The sequence below is a fragment of the Olea europaea genome, unplaced genomic scaffold (genome assembly GCF_002742605.1).
Source record: "Olea europaea var. sylvestris unplaced genomic scaffold, O_europaea_v1 scaffold236, whole genome shotgun sequence".
Lineage (NCBI taxonomy): Eukaryota > Viridiplantae > Streptophyta > Magnoliopsida > Lamiales > Oleaceae > Olea > Olea europaea.
In genome coordinates this window covers 334,994-348,778 of record NW_019241727.1, presented here as the reverse complement: position 1 = coordinate 348,778, position 13,785 = coordinate 334,994, and the positions used below count along the sequence as shown (strand labels likewise).

The 13,785-nt window shown below is 31.8% G+C and overlaps 2 protein-coding genes across 2 annotated transcripts; both read left to right on the top strand.

Annotated features, from left to right (window-relative positions):
- The first annotated feature begins 514 nt into the window (after positions 1-514).
- On the top strand, positions 515-1,465 carry LOC111381726. The gene has a single exon (XM_023005536.1). It carries the CDS (start codon positions 635-637, stop codon positions 1,322-1,324), a length of 690 nt encoding a protein of 229 aa, XP_022861304.1. The 5' UTR covers positions 515-634; the 3' UTR covers positions 1,325-1,465.
- An 11,155-nt stretch (positions 1,466-12,620) lies between these two features.
- Positions 12,621-13,274, top strand: LOC111381708 (probable E3 ubiquitin-protein ligase RHY1A). Its single transcript, XM_023005522.1, has one exon. It carries the CDS (start codon positions 12,621-12,623, stop codon positions 13,272-13,274), a length of 654 nt encoding a protein of 217 aa, XP_022861290.1.
- The last annotated feature ends 511 nt before the right edge of the window (positions 13,275-13,785 follow it).

The following is a 13,785-nucleotide window of genomic DNA, read 5'->3' as shown; positions in this document are numbered from 1 at the left end:
AATTTTTTTGAAAAAAAAAAAACCCCCCCCCCCCCCCCCCCCCCTTTTTTTCCTTTGAATTTTAATTTCCTTTTGTCCTTTCCCTCCCCTTTATAGTTACAAATCTTGGTTCGTGTTCAAATTGATTCTACTTAACTAAGTCAATTTTCTATCTCTATGTGAATTCGAATAAACCTTAATTAAAAGTTTTAAAACCCTAAGAATTCATGTAACAGCAGCACAATTAAACCTTAATGTATTTTAGAGTTAATAAAAACCACATTTTGAGTCCTGTTTTCAAAATAAATTTTAATTCTAATTATCATAGAAAGAAATATTATTTTATCTCAAAATATTAAACTCGTGTCCATATACTTGTTTTGTTGTTTCCAAATATAGAAGTAATTTTAATCCGTTATAATAATTTTTCCATATTTTACATTCAGAAGGAATCTATACTTACCAAAGAACGGTAATCTTAAATCCTAGTTCCACACGAATTCAGATTTCCAAAACCTGTATATAATCGATTCATTGTATTCCCAGAAGATAAGTTCTCTCTCTCACTACATCCGCACGCAATATTCATTGATTTTCCCATAAATAATCTGTCTCTCCCTCTACTGGATTTTAAGCCTTTTACTGAATCTTGAATATGGACTCCTGCTACTGGTGGGCATCCGTACGTGAACTGGATTTTCCAGAACCAGAGGTTGGTAATGACACCTCATCAACAACAACTATTGAAGTGGGATTCAATTTTCAAATCATTAAACACTTGGTAAATCATCGAGGCAATCTTTATGTGGAAGCTCAAGGACTAGAGCTATTGTTGATAAAAACAAAACTCGTTCACGTCGATTTTGCGGCTGCCGATGATGAGTTAAAACAACTTCTGCTGTCAGAACTCGCAATTTATAGCATAAGAAATCAAAACTTTAAAGAACAAATCGTCGATGAGTTAATTTACTATGCGCGAACCAGAGATACCAGGGTCCGGGAGATGATCTTGGAGCTTCATTTAAAAAAGTTATATTGTAATGATGGAGATGGAAGTTCTTTACAGTTGATGAAATTTGATCCAGTAAGTATGGATACAATCTTATGGCCGTCAGAGAAGATAGTCCCGTACAAGAATGACAATGACGAGGTCGAGACTTGTACGGTTTGTTTAGAAGAGATTTCGGCAGGGTCGTTGGTCTCAACACTGACGTGTTCTCATGTTTTCCACAGCAGTTGCATTTTCGAATGGCTAAACAGAAGCGAAAATTGTCCTATTTGCCGTTTTGAGTTGATTGTGCACCCAGTAAGGTTGTCTGTTTTGAGTCTGGTAAATAATGTTTAGTAGGTATCTTTCATGTGAGAGAATGACATAAATTTTGGTTTTTACTGCCTAATGATGTTATATAAGAGTAGCGTACCATGCTTTGTTTTTTCTTTCTTGTTGTTCCTTAATTTCTTCATAAGGTGTTCTTGATGCACAATTTTCTCAATGTCAGCAAGATGAATTGCTTTGGGATTATCTTGTATTTCCTTTTCATTCTGTTAATAAAGAAGTAATTTTCTTTTTACATCGTTAACATCAGATTGCGTTTTTCTTGACGATCACAACCATGCATATTTTTATTTATTTTTAATTTGTCGGAGAAGTGATAGTAAAGTTCCTTATGGGTTACATTAGATATTGGATTCCAAATAAATTCCAAGTTTTTAATTAACTTTGAATATATTAATTAAATAATAGAAATAGCGTAACGGTTTTCAGTTTGAAAAAGGAAAAGGGAGAGCCAAATCGGAAGAATTAAAGAACAAAGGAAGATGTCACTAAAAGGACACAAAAGGAAATCTGTGAAATCTTCAACTAAGGAAACAAAATAATCAGAACAAAGGAGGGATGCTGGAGTTGTCATAGATTGTAGTATTGTACTAAATATTAATTTCCTCTGTATATGTCTTCGGGTAAAATAGTAAGCATACGACATCATCAATTTCATTGTAAGGTGGATTTATGGAGACTAAATTATAATTTCCAGGAGAACCTTTTTTATTTATCATTGACGAAATAACCATTACAAAAATTTATTACTAAGAGTTCTATTTTCTTGACTAAAACTGTTATGTTTAAGTAAATAATTGATAAGATTGATTTTGAGATTAAAATAAGAATAAGTGCTGAGACTCACGATTTTACTTTAAGACCCCGTTTGGGAGTGATTTTTTACCCCAAAAAAATTGATTTTTTGACTGTTATTTCACTATTCCAACCGTAATTTTTGACTTCTTCTCTCACAGGTGGCCCCTACTTTTTTCTTAACGGTCAAAAAATTAATTTTCAAAATCACTCCAGAACAGGCCCTAATTCTCTTACTTGATTTATAATACAGAGCCATGAAAAATAATTGACATGTGTATTTTGTCAAACTTAATTGAAACTCTTTCTTGAGCAAGTTCAATTTCACTGAGTAAAAGTAGTTACACTATATCTTTATGTGAATTTTGAACTAATCAAATTTTAACCTTACTTTATAATTATTACATTTAATAAGTTACAAATTTTAGTATTTTTTTCCTTTTAAATTGTTTAAAGTATATTTAAACTGATTGGCCATTCACGCATAAAATAACTATATTAAATAAAAAATAGAGAGAAGTCAATAAAGGTCTCTTGAAAAAGCAAAATGAAGAACAAAACTAGATAGTATTGTTGGAATGTATAAAATACTTCTCTCTAAATTAAAGATGTTTTCTATTATGTATAAAATGTTCTTTATAAATAGAGAGTACTTTGAAAGTGCTGCAACTCCATAAAGAATAATGTAGTTTGTTGGAAACATAAACATACTGACTCGTCATGCTAGGAAATATTGTTCGAAAGGTAGAGCAAGCTCAATTAACAACTCGAAGTCAAACAATTTATCTCTCTTTCTAGAGACAATGATAAAATCACTTGAGTACAATTTACATTCTAATGCCTTGATAGAGGTATTTTTACTACTAGTGGATCCATTTGTCTACACATTGGCATTGGCTTAACAGTGAGTAGGGTGTGGTTAGATTGATTTAGATGGCAATTGAGCTCTTGAAAAGTCAAGAAATAGGGTTGTATCATATTTTTTTTCAGCAAGTTTGTTTTGATATGAGCTGATAATCTTAGAGCTTGTTATTATTTTTAAGGGATTATACTCATACGGTGAAGTATGTTAATTTATTTATTTTGAGAATCGAGAATGTCAAAGTTTGATAGACGCTTAGGGATTTTTCTCAAGTATTCTGATCAAAAGTTGTAGAAGAGATGATGAAGGATTTCACTTCTTGTCGGCAAGGTGGAGATCATATGAATTGTTGCCTCAAAAATCCGAATTTAGGAGGAATTCAATTGCAAATAGGAAATAAATTAAGGCCAACAGATATGTTACCATAGTTTATTTCTTATTCTCGTACTGTTATCCAATCCTTGGAAGAAAATTATCCTTACCAAATAGGATGACTTATTTCACAATCTGTAATTTTTTGTTTACTATTTTTATATGAACAATAAAAACTATATGGACGAATAAAAGGAATTTGTCTCAATTGTCAACATGATACATGATACAAACATGTTTAGATCAAATAATTATCAATAAAACACATACACCTCATAAATCTTGATAATATGAAATGTAGTCTAAATTAATTTCTTTTCCTTTGAGTTTGTGTAGGCAAACATACTAATGTATATTATTTTTTTTAAATTCATTATACTTTTATATGGAATAGAATAAGGACAAACAAAAAAAGACAATAAGAATTTGAGAACTGATATAAAAATCGAGAGGAAGGGATTGATTGGCAATTTATTATATTAGATCGTATTAATTAGATGAATGTATAATCAATGATAATAAATGTTGATTTTGATTTGATCGATGAACGATATTTTTTGGACAATTTGTTTTCCAATTGAGATTCTCCGGCAACTTTTACATTACTATTTTTTTAAAGTCATTTTACATTGCACTCCATTATCTAGATTCTTCACTATCTAAAAATATCGAATTCGTGTCAAAGACAATTGAATAAAACAATTGACATTTATTTTGTTGGATCTATCTCTATTTAACCCATATTTAATGTATACTAATTTATCATAATAAATGGAAAAAATTGTAGCAGTGGTCTCTAACCTTTTTCGTTTTTTGCAGACTTTACTCTAACCTTTATTTTGTACTAGTGAAGGTCCCTAACATTTAATAAATATGTACTTGAGGTTCATCTGGATGGAAATCGTCCAAAACACTGTCAATTGATTGGTAAAATTCCTTGAACTATCTTTTATCGAGACGATTTTATTGGATGTTGATACTTTTTTGGATGATGTTTTGGATAATTTTATTGGATATTGATTGCTAAATTTTTTGGATCAACTGACCGTGTTTTGGATAGTTTCAGTCAAAATGGACTTCAAGTGCATATTTATAAAATGTTAGGAACCTCCGTTGATACAAAATGAAGATTAAGGTAAAGTCTGTAAAAAATAAAAAAGTTAGGGACCACTGCTACAATTTTCCCTAATAAGTGATCTATTGGTATGCTTAATAGAGATGGTGGAATAATACTTGCATATTATGTTACACGAGACATAATCAAAGCATAAGTTTTTAGATCTATACTTGAATAATTTTTCTCACTTAAATAACTTATGTATTTTTGGAGTAAATAAAACCCACATTTTGTGTACTATTAAATAAAAAAATTAATTCTAATGTACAAACAATATTATTTTATCAATAAATATTAGATATATCTCCAGATAATTAACTGTTTTTTTGTTTCCATATATATAAGTATTCTAGTGAGACGCACATGCAAGGCACGTGTCATTGTTTAGTTGGCTACGTAATAGCGTAGATATAAAAATGCAAAAATGTATAATTGTTCACAAAATGAACAAATGCAAAAAATGTATAATGTACAACAACGATTCAAAGCTCGAGCGTCATATAGAGAAAAAACATTTAAAAAAGATGGAGAAGACACAAATTCAAACAATTGCAAAACTAATGTTATCTACATTTAAGTCACTGACTTTATTAGATGTGTATGTATCGATATACTTGTATCTTGTTTGTGCAAAGAGTTTATTTATAAAATGCGAGTATAGTAAATATTTGGCCACATGCACTTGAAAAACTAAAGGAAAAAAGGCAAATTAAAATTTTGTTCTTTAAACCCTTCATTCCATTCCCAACCAATGTTGTTGCCAAGCATGGACATACTAAGAGTTAACCTCAATCTTGTGTGAATTCAATGTACATGATCATTTTAATAATGCTTTGATTTCAAATTGAACACAAACAGAAGATTAATAACAAATTATTGTAAACAGGGGCGGAGCCAGGAAATATGTTTTGTGCGGGCATAATTTAACCCACGTCGAATATTGAGTTTTGGTCATGAATTTAATGACGATAATACTATAAAACAAGATCATGAGTTTGGGCCTAAAAATAAAACTCATGTAAATTAAAACATGTTTTTATTCCACCTTTCATGCTGCTAAAGGGAAAAAAAATGAAAATGGTTTGGGCTTAAAAATTTAGTGCGGGCATTATCTCAACATGGCTCCGCCCATGATTGTAGAAGTACTTCATTTTCTTCTATGCGTTGATGTTTACTATTTTTAACTACCCTGCATCATAAAAAATTGAATTGATATATGTACTAAATATGATGCACACATAGATATATAGTCAAGAAGCATAAGTAGAGCTAACATAAACAAAGGCATTAAGATTTTTTTGCCCAAATGGGAGAAATTCAGACTAAGACTCGAAAGAGAATAAAACCATTACCTTGAAACAGAATGATAAGTGCAATTTGTGCACTTAATTAAGTAATATTTCTAAATTTTTACGTCGTTAAATTATTAATTTTTATATAACTAGGTTAAATTTCATTTTGTTTTTAGTGATGGACTCTTTTGAAGCATTTGGAAAAGGATGAAGGATTAATTGGCTATTTGATGCAAAGTTTGGAGATAAAATTTTATACTTTGAAAGTTGAGGACTTGGGGGATTAATTTTATACAAAAAAAGACTCAACTAGGCTAGAAATACATACATACATCCCGTTTACAAATTACAAGCAAAGGAAGAAAACCTAGAAAAAATAGGGGCTGAATTCATATATCTTCTTGGAGAGAAAACGGCAACTGGAGGAAAACAAGGGGCTGCCTAAGCTGATTTTCAGAAATATATCCCACACACAATTGTGCAACAAACTGGGGGTCAACATCTACACATATAAGCTGCTGAATTTGGCAAAAAAAAAAAAAATCTTCTTGGTGAAATTAATAAGGAGCAGGTTGGAGATTCTTGGGAATTATTTTGGTGAGATAAACTAACCGGCTGCTTACTTAGAGATTATATACAAACATAGGCAGATTTTTAGGGAAGAGACTGCACGCCAACTTGGAGGGAAAAGATACAGGAGCACACCAAAATTGGGGGCGAGTAAAAAGGAAGAAGGAAGAAAAGAGGGGGGGGGGGGGGGGGGGGGGGGCTGAATTTGGAGTAAAAAGGAGTCTTGGGAGTCAAGCATTGGGCTGCGTGTTCTATACAAATACTTACACAAACATTGGCAAAACATTGGAGGAAAGAAATTGAGTGCCAATTGGGAATTACAAACACGTTGCCGACAGTAATTGGAGATAACTTGTGGCAGCAAAGTGATATGTAGGAGCCGAAAAAAGGGAAAATCTACATTAACACGCAGAAGCTGAGAGGGATTAATCGCGTTCCATTAATTTTTGGTGATCTCCTTTCTCTTTTATATGTTTAATTCCAACATTATGCTAGGTTAAGGCTTTTCATGTATTGAATGGATGATAAAATTGTTTAATTCTTAATTTTAATTCGAGACCTGTGTTTTTATCTTAATTATTGTATTGTGATTCTATTAATATGTATAATTATATTGTTTTAATGTTTGCGCACCATTAGGATAATACGTTGCTTATTCGTGGTGTTGAAAAACTCACGATAGATAGAACACTATTATTGGAACACACGGACAATAAATGTTAGGAATAATATTTGTGGCACGTGCGATCATATGTGATAATCCTAAATGTCAATGCATGTTTGCCATATGAATTTAACTAGGAATATGATCGTCTCGTGGTAATCATAGGTTTATTATATCTTGGGAAAGAATGATAAATAATAATGGAATTATCGATCGTCGCAATTGCATAAATTAAAATAATTATTACTAATTGAGAATTAGAACTGAGTATTGACTAGTGGCGTCGGAAATCTAATACGTTCACACATTTGTTTTTCTTAAACCAATTTTCATTGATTTCATAAGTTTTAGTTATAAAAATTAGTTAGTTATTCATCAATCGTCTTTCGGTTACAAACACGAATTTAAATATATCAAATATACTAGAATTAATCCTTATTCCCTGTAAATCGATAACTCTTTCATCACGATTATTACTTGTACAACGAACCCGTACGCTTGTGGGAATTTGACGAACACAAAACAAGTGAGTAGAGAAATATATTTTGGAAGGTAGAAGTTAAGGTTGCATTCGTTTATACCATATAAATAAGTTACTGGATAAATTCAAGGATTCATTGAAAGATATAAGTACAAGAATACAGTAACCCTAATTGTGAATTCTCTCTTCCCGTTCCAAGAAAAATCAACTGTTCGAAATTAATACCTTCCAAACAAAACAAACAAAAAAGAATCAAATAAACGCAATCACAAGAAAACTAAAATAAACATCCACTTCAGACTTGCCTTTCTATATTATAGTTTCAGCTATTCTCCTCCTCCAATTGCTTTCTCTTTATTTCTTTGTTAATAAAAGTCAAAACACTACCATAAAATTACTACCTAATTATGTATTAAATAACAACGGAAACAAGTATCAAACCGTCTGCACTTTAAGCAGAGCTCACTTTTTGGGTAATGCATTTCGACCTTAACCACTTGAGATAAATTAAAAGTTTTGAACATACGAAAAGGTTAAACTTCAAACATGAATTCAAACAACGGATTGTTAATATTGTTTTATAATGCAAACATGCATTTGAACTGTAGCAATATCTAGACTACAAGCAATCCTTTATGAAAGGGAAAGAAAACAAGAAAATTAATGAAGTACATCATCTTTGTGACCAAAAATTGCTTTTGCCAATGCATTGACTTCAAGTAGCTTCTGTGCGGCGAATGCAAGCCAAAACTTGAGTTCATTTTCTAACTCTTTTTCATTGACCAAGTCGACTGCAGTATGAAAAAGAGAAGATATATTGACTACAAGCTTGTCTGTAGAAAGAAATGGCAAAGGTATTAATCAAAGCTCAAATTAATTCTAATGCTCCTCAATCTAGCACAATATGGAAAGAATGTTATATAAACTAATGCAGACAAACAAACAGAAATAGTGTATATTCAATTGTTGGAGTAATTAATCAGAGGTGTTCGCGAAATATTTCTCTCGATTTAAATTACCGCAAATGTACAGGTCGTCACAAGTAATAAAGTGGACTTTAGAAGTCCGAGTATCGTCCCATAGAGAAAGAGTAGTTCAAGTTTATTTATTTTAGCCTCAACCGAAACTAATTGTCTTAAGATGAATTTTAGAATTAAAAGCCCTAATTTTGGGAGAAATCCCCAAATTGAAGAATCCTAATTTCAAATTAAACCCTAATTACTTAAATTCACTTAACGAATGACGAAATGACAAAATGTTATGAAAATAAATGAAATGTATAGTCAATTTATGAAAATCTATGTAAAACAAATGCACTAGGATCACGAATCCTCAAATAATTAATAAGTAAACCCCAATTTCTCAATTTTGATAATCCAATGAGAATTTGACAAATCAATGCTCCTAAATCTATTCAATACTCTCTCTCGAGATGTATTGAACCTATTCTCATAAATCACCAGCCTATATTTCTATGACGGATGCAATTATACAAGAACACATGTAATTTTTTGTGAGCAATTAAAGATTTTCATAGGGCATAGGGGTATATTTCTATCCCCTATCGGACCCTATGATGAATTATATATGTCGAGTTTAATCCAATTTTCTCAAATTCAGAATTAAACCACCAAATTCACACAAATTAAGTGCACATTAATTCTGAAAATAAATTAATTAATATAATTCATTCAAATAATCCCATCAAACTATGAATTCAAAGTCATGAAATAACAGGTTTAATAATAATTACATGGTTCATCGATCACCTAGTTACAGAAATCTAGTATATCATGATAAAAATAACGAAATCTATTAAATTTTGAATAAAATACATCATCGGGTTATCAAAACTAGAAGAAATCTTGTAAATCTTCGCGTCAATCCTTGTTCTTGCCTTCAAATACTCTCCAACATGAATGTTTTTTCCTCCCAATTCGTTCGTATCGGCTTCTAGACGTTTTTTGCTATTTAAACCCGTCTAAATTAGGTTACCAAAGGAGTTGCAATCATATAAGAAAACTGTAAAAATCGGGTACAGATTATACCTATGCGACCGCATAGGCATATGGATTTTGGAGTTTTTTAATCCCTGGAGGGTTACTCGCGACCGCATAGGTTTTCTACTATGCGACCGTATAGTAGAGTGAACTTCTAAATTGAGTCATTTTGATCCTCAAGTTTCATTCCTTCACTCCTTGACCTCCTCTCTTGTTTCTAGTTGCTCCAATGTTCCATGATAACTTCTAATTGGTGCTTAGTTTGATCAATTGCTTGATGTGTTCATCGGATCAACTTTCAGATAATTACAATTTGGTCCCTGAATTTTCATTTTGCTCCAATTTGGTCATTTTTCGGCTCTTTTCTCCTGAATTCCACTATTTTCATATAATCACCTACATTGCATGAATTCGACAAAATTAAGTAACAATTCAATCATTTTACTTGTATTTAAGTCATGTTTGTGATGTAAATAAGTATGCAAAAACACACTTATCAAGAGGTCTCGAAATCACAGGTCTCCTTGGTTTGGCTATAGTGGTGAATTCTTCTTAATACTGCTTGAAAGACTACTTAAGAGAACTAACTGCTTGTATGGTCTTCTCCATTTATTTTACATTTTGAGCTTTCCATTACATTTTCTTCCCTTATAAGGAAGATGCAATTTTAACATCTAGCAGCAGCCATGATGGTTGGGCAAGATGCAGTTTTAAATCAGATGCAAAATGCATTAAATTTTCGAAAAGTATTTGTGACCTTATGTATTTCAAAAGCTAAAAAAATAAAAAAATTCGGACTTTTAAGTACAATAGAATTTGCAGAATTACCTTCTCCAACTATACCCTCTACATCCTCGAGGGGTATTAAGATAAGCGTCTAGGTTGTTAGCCCAAATGTTTCTTCCATGAATAACTCCAGCAAAAAGATCTTTTTCCAATGGGAACCCGCCACTAGTTAGGTCGACGCTCTTTGGTCCACGGACTGAATCAAACCCAATAGCAGTAACACCCTTCAAAGCAGTTGATGTTTTGTAAGTCTCGGAAAGGAGGTAAGCAAAATATGTCTCAGCTAGAATATTTAAACCAGACAAGGATGACTCTAGCTCTAAATAGGCACAAGAAAATAAACACAAAAATTTGATTTTCTTAATCTAAACTAAATCAAAAGGTAAGGTTGAGCAAAATAGCGATTATCCTACACGCTAACTGCAATAGATAATTCAAAGGAAAGAACATGAACAAAAATGCCCAAAGATAGAGAAAATTCTCTGAAATTCAATTTAATTTTATTAAACTACAGAATGATGAAAAATAACCCACAAGCCACATTATATAGCTAAGAAAATTTGAAATTATCGAAATTTTACCAAAAATAGTAAAATCTCAACAATCATACCAAAATAAAATACGTAATAAAAAAAGTATCTTATCTAAAATCTGGCTCAGATCAAGTTCATAATCATTTCGAAAAAGGCAAATGAAATATTACCACAAATGAAAAAAATAACTAAAAATGGAAGTTCGGAAGGGAAAATAGCGAATTTTGGCCTCAAAATTGATGCCCATCGAACGTAGCTGGGTGACCACTTTGTATGCGCTGAAAAGAGCTTTTCGAATTGAAGTTATAATTGCGATTCTGATAACTGTAGCCAAAGTTATGGCCAAATTATCAAATAACATGTTCAAAATTGTCTCAATTAAGAAAAAATCATGATCACTTGCCATCTTTGCGCCGATTTGCCAACTCATGGTATCTTAGCACTATCAACGTGTTATCTGACAATTCGACATCATTTAACTCGGAACCTCCTGCATCAAAATGATATTATTTGTTATTTAGTGGTGGAGTTCCAATTTGAAATCAGAAGCCGAAGGAAATTGACATTGGCCTAGAGGTCATTTACCACATAGCTCCGATTCTTGGCCATTATTATTACCTGCAAATCAACAACAAAATCACCTATCAGTACAATAACATGAAGACCAACGAAAAGCAAACAAATTAGAATGGGTTGTGCGCGAGAGATAAATTAGGAAACGAAAAATGAGCGTGAGGAGAGATTTAGGGTTTGTTCGTGAATGAATGAAAAGAGAAATTAGAGAGAGAAGACAACAATTCAAAGTAAAACAGGAAACGAAAAATGGAAAAGTAAGGGTGTGTTTGATTACATTTATTTTCCATAGAAAATATTAGTTTTCCATCCAAATTTTCACTTGGAGTGTTTGATTGCTATTTTTTTCCATGGAAAACATTTTCCAACTTTTGAAAATATGCCTAATTTTCCTTGTTTTTAAGGAAAATATTTTCCTTAGGTAGAGGTGGTTTTTATTTTCCACAAAATATGGAAAATATTTTCTTTTTTAGGTAATATTTTTCATGTCAATCAAACACACTCTAAATGTTTGGTTGAGAAAACAAACCATTTCAAATGAAAACAATAAATGGACACAGTTTCACAGCGATGAGTACATATTGTTGAATGGATGGAATAAGAATTGGATAAAAATAAGGAAAATATAATAGTATAGAGAAAACATTCAAATCTCGAATTGGGCTCATAAAACCATTCCAAAAAAAGGACAACGAGACGAGCAATACTTATAATTATGCTATGATGTATAATTGATTTCAACCATTTGAGTTTATTTAGGATTCAAAAACTAATATTTAAAATTTTAATGCTATTTTTATCATTTAGTTTATTTTAAATTCTTTTCAATTTTAATTTATTTAAATTTTGTTTTCTTTAATTTTAGTTATTTTAAACTATGTTCCCAGTAAACCTTTATAAATAAGGGGTTATTTCCTTGTTTTTTGAGTTTATTCTCCTCATAATTTGGTGAATTTTAAATTTCTTGTTCTTAAAATTATCGTTTGAATTCTTTGTTTCGCGCTACGTCACTTAGCAACGGTGCCACAAAAACCTCCCTCTTTTATACTAATGGGATTTATACCGTTTCCATATTCTACATTGAGAAGGAATCTATACCTATCAAGAACTGTAATGTTAAAATCCTGGTTCCCAACAAATTCACATCCAAAAACCTATGTATACACATATACTTACATCTATCAATTGTAATCAATTCATTGTTTCCCCAGAAAATAATCTCTCTCTACTGCCCTTTAAGCTTTTAACTAAATCTTGAGTATGGTTTCTTCCCGTTGGTGTGTATCGATAAGAGCATGGCGTAACACAGAACTAGTGGATCATAATGACTCTTCATCAACAATGAATACTCGCCTGGAAATCAATTTTCGAATCATAAAATTCTTGGTAACTCAAGAACAAGGAGTTATAATGCAAGAACAAGGAGCAACGATGTCAAGATTCATTCAAGTTGATTTTGGAGCGGTTCATGATGAGTTAAAACAAGTTCTGTTGCCACAATTCGCCAATCTAATTGGATCTCAAAGGTTTCATCATGAAGTTGCAGATGGTTTAATTGACTATGCAAAAACCAGACATATCACGGGCTCGGCAAAATCATTAGTTATTAGAATAAAGAAGTTTCTTATTTACGATAGAGTTGAACGTTGGTTTGAGTCCATAGAAAGTGATCGTCTCAACATGGTACCTGCGAGCATGGATACAATCACATCATTGCCGGAGAAAGAGATGAAGTACGAGAATGATGATGCTGAAGTTGAGTTATGTACAGTTTGCTTGGAAGAGATTCCGGCAGGGTTGGTCATCTCAACTCTGCCATGTTCTCATGTTTTTCACAACAATTGCATTAGAGATTGGCTTGTGAGAAGCCACCACTGTCCTATTTGCCGCTTTGAGATCTCTACTGCACAGTGAAATAAGTCAATCGTTTCTTCTTATGAATTTCTCACTAGGGTTCATGGTTTGTGTTAGTGTTAATTACTTAATTAATATTGAGATTATTAGTGTATGGTAGGTATCTTTTAATCAATTTGTAGTGTCAAGCTTTGTAGTTTGTTTAATGATTATCTTATATTAAGAGTTCTTTTTATTTGCGTGTTTGAATAACAAGATGATATTTATTTATCAAATCATGTGAGTAGTATCTACGATAATTGAGGAAAACATGACGTTAACAAGAAAGGAGCTTCACAAACTTGATCGAGGCCACTTGAGAGTCCTCATCGTTTCAGGAAGACTTGGTTTTGAAAAATTTACCGATAGAAGGCGAATTCTTGGCGCAAGAAGTTCATCTTCTTTTTGTTCTTATTTAGAATCAGTGATGTATTTCAATACTTTTCTGTCTTTCTACCCTTGCGATGTGTAACTGAATTCTTGTTGGGGTGAACAATTGTAACCTAGTTTGACTCATTGATTTTAATTGATG

Coding starts and splice junctions, on each gene's coding strand:
- LOC111381726 (XM_023005536.1), top strand. CDS start 635: ATGGACTCCTGCTACTGGTGGGCATCCGTACGTGAACTGGATTTTCCA.
- LOC111381708 (XM_023005522.1), top strand. CDS start 12,621: ATGGTTTCTTCCCGTTGGTGTGTATCGATAAGAGCATGGCGTAACACA.